Source organism: Phoxinus phoxinus (genome assembly GCF_949152265.1).
Source record: "Phoxinus phoxinus genome assembly, chromosome: 6".
NCBI lineage: Eukaryota > Metazoa > Chordata > Actinopteri > Cypriniformes > Leuciscidae > Phoxinus > Phoxinus phoxinus.
The window spans coordinates 21,130,346-21,143,206 of NC_136881.1; the positions used below are offsets into that span (position 1 = coordinate 21,130,346).

Here is a 12,861-nt window from a genome sequence, read left to right on the forward strand (position 1 = left end):
TATATAATATAATATAGAGTCAATTATTCCTTACATATATATATATATGTATATATATATATATATATATATATATATATATATATATATATATATATATATACACACACACATTAACTAAATGAATAAAAAAATTTTTACAACAAAAAACTAACTTTGTTGCATTACCGGTACTTTCCTGTTATCTCAGTAAAGCAGCTTTGAAGCAATCTATATTGTAAAAAGCGCTATATAAATAAAGGTGACTTGACTTGTTTAGCAGTGAGAAAATTATTCAGACAAATTTGTTTCTCAGCATTTACAATGCGTGATATGACTCAAGGTGGAACTCTACGTTTCTCATATGGCAGACACTGAGTCAGCACTGGGAAAGCAGGCAACACTGGGGTTTACTTTCAAACTGCCCAAGCAGCATATTGTGAGAAGAAAAAAATACAGCACTCCAAACCACCTACACTGCCACAATATGAGAGACCAAAATACTGCCAAAACTCTAATTCACAAACATAGAAGTGAAGTAACAGACTTCCTCACAGACAGGCCACAGGTGGTGAGGATGGGAAAGAAGATCTCAGCTGAGCTCACAGTGAGTACAGGGACCCCACAGGGATGCTGTCTCAGCCCTATACTTTTTTCACTATATACACATGACTGTGCCACCAACTCGGACAATAACAATATTGTTGTCATTAAATATGCAGATGACACCACTATCCTCGACCTCATCAAAGGCGGCAATGAATCATCATATAGGGACATGGTTCACAGGGTCACTGTCTATGGGGAGGACAATGGTCTTGTTCTCAACATAGACAAAACAAAGGAACTCTTTCTGGACTTTAGGAAGAGAGCTTCCCCGCTACAGCCTTTAACCATCAAGGGGATTGAGGCTATTAAAAGTCAACCTCCAACCCATGTTTATAAAGGCCTTGTTGAAAGCATCCTCACCAGTGGTATCACAGTGTGGTATGGCAACACCACCCTGGCTGAGAGGAAATCACTGCAACGGGTCATTAAGACTGCTGAGAGGGTTATCGGCTCAAACCTTCCCTCCATGGACACTATATACACCCAGCGGTGCAAAAGAAAAGCACAGAGCATCCATAAGGACAAACACCACCCAGCTTATGCCTTGTTCAAATGGGTGGACACAGGCTATAATTTGAGAAATCATAGGCCTGTGAGCATTAGCACCCACAAGGCCACTGTGGCACAAGACATTAAGGAGGGAAAACAGTATCCTATTCCATGTTTTTAATTATTGTAATGATCAAGTGCAATAGTAATTTATTCTATTTAGAGTTTTAATCTTGTACGCACAATATTATTATTATAATGTGTATTTATCTAAACTAGGTAGGTTATTTATACACCGGTTCTGTATCTCTTTTGCATTCCTTTTAAAATGTCTAGTCGCTCTCTGCTCTACCTCATGATGTGTATGTGTCACAGGTCGGGGTAGGCCAAGCCAGACTGCACCCACCCCTAGACCAGGATCACCCTGAGGAGCTTGTCAAAGGAGGAGGCAGGAGACAGGAATAAAAGAATAACAACTTTATTTAATGTCTAAAAGCAATTTGAAAATCCTAATCTAAAATCCTCTTCTTTCCTTTCCCCAGGAATCCAAGGCAACACCGTGGTAAGTTATGGACAGGTAGGTATCGCAGGTGAGTAGGTAGGACAGGGCTCCCTTCCTTCTGGCGCTGGTGTCAAACTTACAGTGGTGAGTGACGAACAGGTGGGTATCCCAGGTGAGTAGCCGGTCGGAGCTCACTTCCTTCTGGCGCTGGTGCCAGACTCACAGTGGTAAAGGACGAACAGGTGGGTATCCCAGGTGAGTAGACGGTCGGGGCTCACTTCCTTCTGGCGCTGGTGCCAGACTCACAGTGGTAAGTGCCGAACAGGTGGGTATCCCAGGGGAGTAGACGGTCGGGGCTCACTTCCTTCTGGCGCTGGTGCCAGACTCACAGTGGTGAGTGACGAACAGGTGGGTATCCCAGGTGAGTAGACGGTCGGAGCTCACTTCCTTCTGGCGCTGGTGCCAGACTCACAGTGGTGAGTGACGAACAGGTGGGTATCCCAGGTGAGTAGACGGTCGGGGCTCACTTCCTTCTGGCGCTGGTGCCAGACTCACAGTGGTGAGTGACGAACAGGTGGGTATCCCAGGTGAGTAGACGGTCGGAGCTCACTTCCTTCTGGCGCTGGTGCCAGACTCACAGTGGTAAAGGACGAACACCACACAAGGGGCCTCCGGGCCACAGCAACCTCAGGGTCGTCGGCGGAGCAGAACTCTTTTTGAACAGGCCGGATCAGGACCTCCAGCAGAGATGTACGGTTCTCACGTGGGTTGTAAAGGGCGGGCACTTCACACCATACAGGTGGGTTTCAGGGCTGCAACAGACTCAAGCCACAAGCTGAGCGGGGCTTTCGCTGGGGCAGACAGCATAACACTTCAAGCAGGGGTAAACCGTTCTCACGTGTGTTGCAGGGGCAGAGTCACAAGCTGAGCGGGCCTTCACTGAAACAGACGGAATCAACACTTCAAATAGAGGTGAACAGCTCTCACATGGGTGGCAGGAGACAGAGTCACAAGCTGAGCGGGGCTTTCACTGGGACAGACAGAATCAATACTTCAAATAGAGATGAACAGCTCTCACATGGGTGGCAGGAGACGGAGTCACTAGCTGAGCAGGGCTTTCACTGGGACAGACAGAATCAATACTTCTAATAGAGATGAACAGCTCTCACATGGGTGGCAGGAGACGGAGTCACTAGCTGAGCAGGGCTTTCACTGGGACAGACAGCATAAGAACTTCAAGCAGAGGTAAACAGTTCTCACGTGTGCTGCCGGGGACAGAGTCGCAAGCTGAGCGGGGCTTTCACTGGAACAGACAGCATAAAAACTTCAAGCAGAGATAAACAGTTCTTATGTGTAGTGTGCACACGGGGGCTTTTCCTTCTGACATCCAACAGGTAACTACAATCGATCTTACTAGGCTCTTATGATGAACGGTAGACCAGCATGACACATGGGGAGTGCACGGCAATAAAAGATAGATCTTCCACACACACACGACAGTCCAACTCCAAACATGCAACGTGATGGGAAACGTCAATTCCAGCACTACAAATCCACTCTTCAAGTGCAAAATAAGGCCAACACTCACCCAGAGGTCTCGATCTGAAGAGCCGATGATCGTCAGAGTTGGGACAGATGTTGTGAATAATTTCCTCACCACTACAAGCGGGCTTCACTTCACGGTTTCCAATGGTCAAGGAGGAGGCAAGAGATCGACAAGGAATCAGTATATTTCACTCAGTGCGATGTGTACCACGTGATCCGAGCACTCCAAACCAGTATCCAATTTAGTGTAGAAAACATGCGTTTATGAGATTCAATTTGTCAATCACTCATCTCACTCTTTTCCAGTCCAGGCGACGAATTCCACTCTTCAAAACTGCCCTCGGATCCCACAAGCGACACTCCTCTTCTTTCACGATGATCCTTCAGCTGCAACACTCTACAAACATTTCCCAACGGGAGAGAACCACACCAGATCGACGGGGGAAGACAAAGAAACAACAAGCCAACACGGAGAGAGAACACTCAGCCTTCTCTTCCCCTTGTGTTTTATCCTCTCCAAACGCTGGCACCACCTCAATCAGACACTCAGAGTGAAGTCCCCACACCTGTTGTCAATCTGCCGTTTAGTTGTCATGACGACAGACACACACACAAGCCCGGGGACAGTGTTACACTAAAAGTGCCCCGGCGGGAACACTTCTCCGGTGGGAATAGTTCCGGGGATTATTTGTCACCCCGTGACATATGTGTGTGTGTTTTTTTTATACATTATTTTTAATTTAGAACTTGACTTTGAGAAACGCATAAGCATTCCAATGTACCTGTACTGAAACGTACCTGTGCAAATGGCAATAAACTTTTGAACTTTGAACTTGAAAAGTAAAAGTAATTAAAAAAAAAAAAAAAAAAAAAATGCCATTACGGACAAACGCTTAGGCCGCGTCACAAGGGCCTATAGTGCACTACCCCACCTCCTCAAAAAAGGCCGTAATAACTATAATGTTATATTAAAATGTTAATGTTGAAAAATTTGGGATGCACTAGGCTACCTGTTTCAGCCGCATATATGCCCATAGAAAATTAATTTCATTTTTATTTCTATTTAAATTTTAGTACAATGCAAATACATTAAAGAACCATATATGTGTACTACTGAGCATTAATGATGTTTCTCTTTGTCATGTTCTTTCTTTGACCTTATGTGCTGCACTGTGTACCTGGATGACAATGATGATCATTGATACAAATGGGCAAGAATGCAATCAACTGATCACAAATGGCAGACATTTGTGATCAGACATTTATAATGTTACAAAAAAATCTAATAATTAAATAAATGTTGTTCTTTTGAACTTGCTAGTCATAAACAATCCTGAAAACAGATACTGTATAATGATTTCCACACTTCATTAAAGGAGAACTCTGGGCAATTTTTAAAGCTACACTGTAACTTTTTTAGTTTATTCTTAGCTAAAAACACTTAGTTCTTTCAAAAATATATGTGCTCATTAATGTATATTTACTTCGTTCAAGTAATAAAGTATTCTCGTGAGTGTATAATATGCCATTGAAAATACATACGGGTGGGGGGTTCGAATTCCGGTCGCCATGTTGGCCCTCCATCTTGAAAGTACATTAGCCAAAGAGGGATATACCCGTTAATTCAAGCTTCGCCTTTCGCGTCTTAACACTGGATGGCACGGCACCGTGTCGGCACATGTGAAGAGGGGGATTGCTTGAGACTGCTATATAAAAACCTGAAAGCCTTTTTGAAAGTCTGTTGCTGATGGAGGATCACTTTTATTCTCGAGGATATGTATCAGAGCGAAGGAAGCGAAAAAGAGAATTAAGACGGCAACGCAACAGGCAAATCAACAAGACAAATGAGACGCGAGAAACACACACACACAAACACACAAACACACACAAACTCTCCGCGTACATATTCATATGAGATGCGAGCACACACACACACACACACAAATTATCCGCGCACATATTCATATGAGACGCGAGCACACTGACATGATACCTTAAAGATGTAGAAAAGTCGATCAAAAGTGTGGGTACATTTCTCCAGGCTCGATGCCAACAGCGCGCGATGCAGTATTGCTGCAAAGACCGGTACCACGACAAATATGATGAAGACCTTGACAGTGCACGGAGTAACGTCATAAGAGCAGAAAGTTGCTCCGTCTTCGACTGGTAAATGAAGAGATACCTTGTTGATCTGACAGTGTTTATATTGCAATAAATAATAACCTACTGAATGTACACTGCCGTTCAAAAATGTGTTGGTTAGTCAGAATTTTTTTTTCAGTAAGGATGCGTTAAAGTTATCAAAGGTGACATTAAAACGTGTGTAATGTTACAAAATATTTTGTTTATAAATAAATGCTTTTCTTTTTCATTTTTTATTCATCAAAGAATCATGAAAAATTGTATCATAGTTACCTGATAGCTGATGTTAGCAATGAAATGGTAAAAAAAAATAACGAAAACATAAAACTATTATTCATTTTACATAGATGTCATAACCTATATGTTAACTGACAAATTAAATTACTGCAAATTATAATAGTTTTCTAAAGTAACCTCATCACTTGAAGGAACACTCATGGACGAGGTCGAACTGGAAGCCATGTTAATCTTGAACTACATTGGCCACCGTAGGAGTTAAAACGAAATCGGAATTGAGAGGAACAGAAACTAATATTCACTGGTTGGTCATATACCTTTTCACCGCTAGATGGGGGTAAAAATCACACACTAGCTTTAAGTTAATCTTGATCGTCATACCTTTGTGAGTACTGTCTATAGAAAAAAAACCCGAACCGGATTAGTGCTTGCAACACGGAGCTGCTACCGCTAATGCCCAGAGTTCCCACTCAGCTAAAACGGCAGTTATGGGGGCATATTCATAAAGAGTGTTTTTGTGCCTCTTAACAGACACAAAATGCAATTAAAATGTCTGTCCAACATGAACAGGGTCCTTACATGACAACAAGATGCGTTTAGCAACTTAGTCATTGTTTAAATTCACCTAAATAGTGTTTTAGACGGCTAGCTGTAGTCTCGCGCTGAAGTCCCGTGGGAACTCCCGTTGTAGCCGGGAAAAGGTATTGTTGACTGAAGAGTGTGAGGCTAGTTCTTTGTCTGTATACTCGTGTTCGAATAAATAAGGACGACCATCAAACTCAAAAGCCTCTTCTATGTGTTCAAAATCTTCTATATTCTCCATAGTTACGTTACGAACCATTTCTTCGTCATTTGTGAGCAACTCCGATCATCACTCTCCACACACACGACGCTCCTCCACCTGCACGTCTTCTATTTACCTTTTTCCGGCTACAACGGGAGTTCCCACGGGACTTCAGCGCGAGACTACAGCTAGCCGTCTAAAACACTATTTAGGTGAATTTAAACAATGGCTAAGTTGCTAAACGCATCTTGTTGTCATGTAAGGACCCTGTTCGTGTTGGACAGATATTTTAATTGCATTTTGTGTCTGCACAAAAACACTCTTTATGAATATGCCACCATAACTGCCGTTTTAGCTGAGTGGGAGCTCTGGGAATTAGCGGTAGCAGCTCCGTGTTGCAAGCACTAATCCGGTTCGGGTTTTTTTCTATAGACAGTACTCACAAAGGTATAACGATAAAGATTAACTTAAACATTGCCCAGAGTTCTCCTTTAAGCAGCACAACCATTTTCGACTGTGATAATAATCTGAAATGTTTTTGAGCAGCAAATCAGTATTAGAATGATTTCTGAAGGATTAAGTGACACTGAAATCTGGTGTAATGAGCTCTGCCATCACAAGATTTTTTTAAAACATTAAAATAGATAACAGTTGATAAAATATTTCACAATATTTTCAGATAAATGTAGTCCTGGTACCCTACTAATACTTTTGAACAGTAGTGTAGGCTATTATTATATCAAAACCAGCACAAGCACACTTTGCAATCAAAATATAGCCTATATTTTTTAATTGTTACATTATTTTGTAATCTAATTTGGCTAGTAGGCCATGTATATTTGTAAATATCTACATTTTTTGAGAACATCAAATTGGTTGCTTATTCTATTCCATAAAATAATGTTAAATATTTTTTTCTCATGTACTTATTAAGGCAACATATTCATGCTTGTGTGTGGTCTTAAATTATTTGGCTTATTTAAATAAACAAGAATTTAAGAACAAATCACACCATGATATATTAAAAAAAAATGTTAGTCCACAGATACATTTATCCAGGTTTATTTCATTTATTGCATTCAACAAATGATAAAAATTAGTAAAAGACACAGTTTTAAAGCCTCGCAAGCTACAATTTAGAGTTAAGTGTTATGTATAAAGGCCTACACACGAAGTGAATGCCTGCAATCATTCAGCTATTGACGAATGCCCAAAACGTGCAAACTAATAAAAACATTATGAACTTTACGAAACGATAGACAATTGTAGTTTAAGATCGCGCAGAAACTATATTCATCTTTTTTTAAATAATCCATTAAACCTGCAGAGAAATGAGGAGCGTGAACTAAAATGAGCAGTTTGACACGCGCATGCCCGGGAAACTCATGAATATTAATGTCGGCTCCGCCCACTGCCTCTACAGATGCACAACTCACTTTGACTCCACTTTTCTCAGTGCAAAAGGGAGAGCGCACGAAATTTGTCACTTGAAAGCGAAAACAGTGTTTGAGATTCGTCACAGCAGATTCAAGCAGTTGTAGTACTTGTGTTTGTGCTAGAAAAATATCCAAGACATTTGTGAGAAAATATTCTACAAGTGTGCAACTCTCATTGGATGACTGCACATACTGATTTGCGGATGTGCGACATTTCAACGCTATCTCACGACCAATTCGTACGAATTTGTACGAGTGATTAAAAGGTGGCTAATTCGTACGAATTTGTACGACCTCACTCGTACGAATTTGTACGATTTGTCTAAACCCACGTGACGGTTGGGTTTAGGGGCGGGGTCAGGGGTAGGTCATTCGTATGAATTCATACGATTTTGGCAAATCGTAAAATATGTACGTTTTAGCAAAAAACGTACAAATTCGTACGAGTGAGGTCGTATGAATTGGTACGAATTAGCCACCTCGTAAAATTCGTACGAATTGCTGTGAGATCGGGTTGGACATTTCTCTGTGACTTCAAATTTTTTTTTATTGCGGGTGTGTGAATGCGTTTTGCACCATATTCACTGCAGCAACTGTAGCAAAAATGTGAGCGTACAAGTTTCTTAATTTGTGATTTGTAGAATAGGATTTGTGCACCTGCAACGAAGAATGAGAATGTGTATCTGTTGTGTTGTGTTTGTGGGAGAGAGAAAAAAGTCTACAAGTTTGCAACTCTTAAAACATGTCTCTCTGTGACTTCAAATTCACTGATACACATGTGTGGCTATAGTCTACAACTACAAGTTCCACTGTCACAGGCGTTCAGTTGATTTGCACCAAAAATACCTTCATATACATTACCCAGCATAGAGCTTGGAATATAGGCACTAGACAGGCAAAATTAGATTAAGCATGATTGGTGGAATTAATGCTTCCTCATCAAGCGCAAACATTTAGGCTCTAGACAGGCAAAATTAGATTAAGCATGATTGGTGGAATTAATGCTTCCTCATCAAGCGCAAACATTTAGGCTCTATCCATCTTGTAAAATCAAAATGTGTTAGGATACATTTGAACTGACCTGCTTAATTTGCCATATTTATATTTCTTTTACACCATAATGTAACCTACCAGGGTAGGAAACATTCTAATAATGCCTGAAAGGGGGAAACAAACTTTAAATAAAATTATTTTATATCTATCAATAAAATATCTATTAGAACATCATCTTTTCCATTTGACATTATATATGTCTTTTTAGACATTACATTTATGTTAAACAAATTAGTTTAATCAATGTCTGGCTAACCTGTTGGACAAAGCATGTAACCGGCTTTAACGGTGTCTTTGCTCTCCAGTGGTTTCACTGTTTGGTAGCTGTCTTATTGTAGGGTCTTCATTTCGAAGGCTGCATCCTCCGTAGGTCACATTTGTCAGAGTCTGAATTTAGAAAAGCAACCAAGACTATTATTCCTCTTAAAGCGCAATTACTTTAATTTCTTTCTTATTTTGAAATGTAATTGGTGCTTTTCTGAAATGAGACGGTGACAGTGACATATGTGGCTGTCAAATAAGACAACCGGAAGGGAACAGCCTTCAAAATGAGACAGCATGTATTTCTCACACTTCAAATAATGAGCGGGTCTAATACAATTACCTACTTTTGAGAAACCCAGACTTGAGCTAAAACAAGAGTCTAACAGCAACCCGAACAAAATCAATTTGTAAACAAAATGTCTGCATTAATTCAGTAATGATCATTATTATGCATTTGTGTAGACAGAGAGTACTGTTTGGAAGACTGTAGGTTGGGCTAATTATAATAACATGCAACAAAACCAAAGATAATGGTTGTTGTTTGGTAATTGTGATCAAGACATCAATGATCCTACATTTTACCATCCTGACAGCTCAATGAACGCCAATTCAATATATATAATTGATATTGGTCACGTTGTTACAAAACATCTTTGAGAGTGAAATGCACAATGTCGCCCCCTGTGGCTGTTTCATCAGTCTCTCGGAAAGTAGGTCAGTTCGTTATAAAATACTTGCTGCAATAAATTGGGTGAAAGGCCGCTTATACATAAGAATAAAACGGTCTCTTACCTTGTTCAATCGCCTTGTTGAACTTCGGTATGGCGTTGGATAAGTTTTGTTTTTTCCAAAGAAATTCCCCCTCCAACCAGTATCGTCTCGCTTTGCTTTCCGAATTGAACCATTTGTCAATCAAACCACTGACAATAACATTTACTCTGAGTCCGTCCACATTTAATTCTCTTGGTGTTTTGTTCGTTTTTAAACAACAGCTTCTGCACTCTTTTGTCAAGTCATCTTCCAGACAGCGCTTACAGAAAGTGTGTCCACACACCAAAGACGTCGGCTCCGTTAACAAGCACTTGCAAAGGCGACATGAAAACAAATCTAAGTTCTGCTCTTCCTCTAACTCGTCACTCTCAAAACATCTGTTTTCGGAGTTAGAACCCACGCTTAATGTCTTACTGTCACACTGCTCTTTCGTACGTATCGTATGCGCTATAACTTCAACTAAAACCTGCAGTTCATTGGGTCTCAGTGCCTGAAGATTTGCAGCGATGCAGTACGAGTCCAACGCATCGGCTATGCGTCCCCCACGGGCCAGGGCATCAGCTTTCCGCAGACAGAGGCCACGGTCGGTGTGCTCGAGCTCGGCTAACTGAGAGGAATAGATCTCCGCGGCCAGATCGAAGTCTCCAGCCCGGCACGCCTCGTCCGCCACCCCGAGCATTTCCGCACACAAACCCGGTGCGGTCGGGTTAGAGAGGTCGTGCACATAATGTTCGGTGGGATTTTGAATCGCAGAATCCATTTTCTGCTACTCCAAATGAAATGCTATTTATTATTTAGGAAAGCGGTAAAAATAGCAACGTATAAGCTTTTTCATGGCAGACGTTTAGATGACCCATTAGTTTTATGTAAGACCCGATGTCTCCGGCAGCGGCACTCTGTGTACGTTAATCCTCGAGAACTCTTTCGATCGGAATACCCTTTGAAACGGTCCTTCTCCGGGACTCTTTTGTTCTGATCATTCTAGAGGATGTCCATGTCTTATACGTGCCACTAAAAACGGTAAATTAACAGAGACAGTTGCGATGTTACATTTGGTTCGCACTAATACAGAAAAGTATGAAACCGACCGTCTGTCTCGCTCTCATTCACGTAAGAAGCACGTGACGTCAGGATTGAGGCCCCATTGGTGTGTTATATAGCGCACTTATATAATGTAAACGGTTGTATAACCTAAAAGGGGCAGGTATATAGAAAATAGGAGATCATTTCAGACTTAAAAAAGGCTTTTTTAATAATGTTATGATATTTTGATTCTATATGGCACCTGAAATACTTTCAAAAACATTAAAGGACATTATGTTAGAAGACCCAACGAGTCAATGTATTGAAAAATAATGTAGGAACAGAGGTAGGAACTAGATTTTCTTTAAATAACACACACACACACATGAATACCAAGGTATTGCCTATGGCATTCTGGGCAGGCACATCAGGAAGCCCTTACCTGCATGTGTTGTGTCAGCCATTAGAAGACAGTTTCCAGAGGAAGGAGTACTGTATAAAGGTTTTGAATGGCCCAATTTTGTTGACAATCAATAGAAAATAAACAAACAATCACAATTTGTCGTACAAAACGTTTTATGATCATATATACAATTTAACAATCTTTCGGGTATCACACTAAGATGTTATTCACGTGTTAAATCGTGAATGCTGTGATAGATACACACCAACAGCTTCATCCTTGTTGATCCTCTGGAGGGATCTGGAAAGGGGAGCAGGTGTAGTGGAAGACAAACTGTGCTGCGTTCTCGTGGTGACCTGGGGGCTGGGGCCTGTTTTAATAAGGAGGTTCAACCAACTGAGTTAAAACTTGAACTCTGAGTTGACTTACCCTGAGATGGGAAACTCTGAGTTCTCTTACGTAGAGTTCTCTCGTACTGCGTCGAAAGACGCTACGCTACGGGAAAGATTTCTTTTTCGAGATTGAAGCCTAAAAATTAATCCTTAATTTTGTAAAATATGTAAAACGCGTTTCTGTAGCATACAACCTTAGGCGGAGCAAATCGCGCGCCCATTGGCTGCTCCGCCAGAAAAGCACAGCCTATGCGAGGCCAGTGACGCTTGACCAATGAGGACGCTTCGCGCCCTCTGCGTCACCTCCCGCCGAAACGGGCATGGTCTAGGCCTATAAATACGAGCATAGCTGTCTTCCACTCCGATTTTCTATTCTTCACGAAGCTACACGCATCGTAGGACTGGATTCGAGCCGCCACAGCCGTCTGATACAAGCACCTCAGCAGGACGAGCCCTTTACCTGAAGCCGCTGGTCTTCGCCGCCTTCAGCCGCCGTTCCCTGCTGCGCTTCTCCGGCGTGGAATATCCTTTCATTCTTTGTGTGTGTTTTGTGTGTGTGTTCGCCGCTGCGTCACACATTTTTTCTCATCACAAAAGAGCAACGAGTGTCTTTTTAAAGATGCCTCGTGATTCCTGCGACTCCTGCCGAGCCGCGCTCATCGACGGGGACCACCACGTGTTGTGTGTTTCCTGCTTGGGCGAGGAACATGCAGCTATCGCTCTCGGTGATGGCGGCTGCCATCACTGTGACATGATGCCCATCGCGACTCTGCGGACTCGCCTTGCATTATTCACGGAAGCTGCTCTACCACCCCCTGTAGCGCCGCGCCGTAAAAAGTGCCGCGCTCAGCGGGTCCCGGAACCTCCCTCCACGAGGAGCTCGCCGCCGCCGCTAGCTCCTCTCACCGCTTCGTTGGAATCGCTCACCGACGGACAACGGCCGCAGCCCGCCGCCTTGTCCGTCATGGACGACGACCAGCAAGCCGTATCTGAGGGGGATGACGACTACTGTTCGCTTCTCGCTTCGGGAAGTGAGGGATGGGCGAGCTCCGTGGATCTCCCCTCCCCCGATGTTCCGGAACGCCGAGGAGGGAAGATCAGCATCGAGGCAGAGCTGATGCGTCTGCTCTCACAGGCCGTGTCGAGCCTCGGCCTCGATTGGTCGACGCCCGAAGAGCCTGCTTTCAACCAGCTGGATGGCTGCTTCCTCTCTGGAGACCGCGCTTCGCCCC

General features: G+C 42.5%; 1 protein-coding gene across 1 annotated transcript in view; it reads right to left on the bottom strand.

The window, feature by feature from the left end:
* The window catches only part of lonrf2 (LON peptidase N-terminal domain and ring finger 2), a 59,089-nt gene extending 48,135 nt beyond the window's left edge, over window positions 1-10,954 (bottom strand). The window contains exon 1 of the mRNA XM_079614653.1: window positions 9,833-10,954. Coding sequence (XP_079470779.1) covers window positions 9,833-10,571 — 739 coding nt within the window. The 5' untranslated portion in view covers window positions 10,572-10,954. The remainder of the gene's footprint in view (window positions 1-9,832) is intronic.
* Between the last annotated feature and the right edge of the window lie 1,907 nt (window positions 10,955-12,861).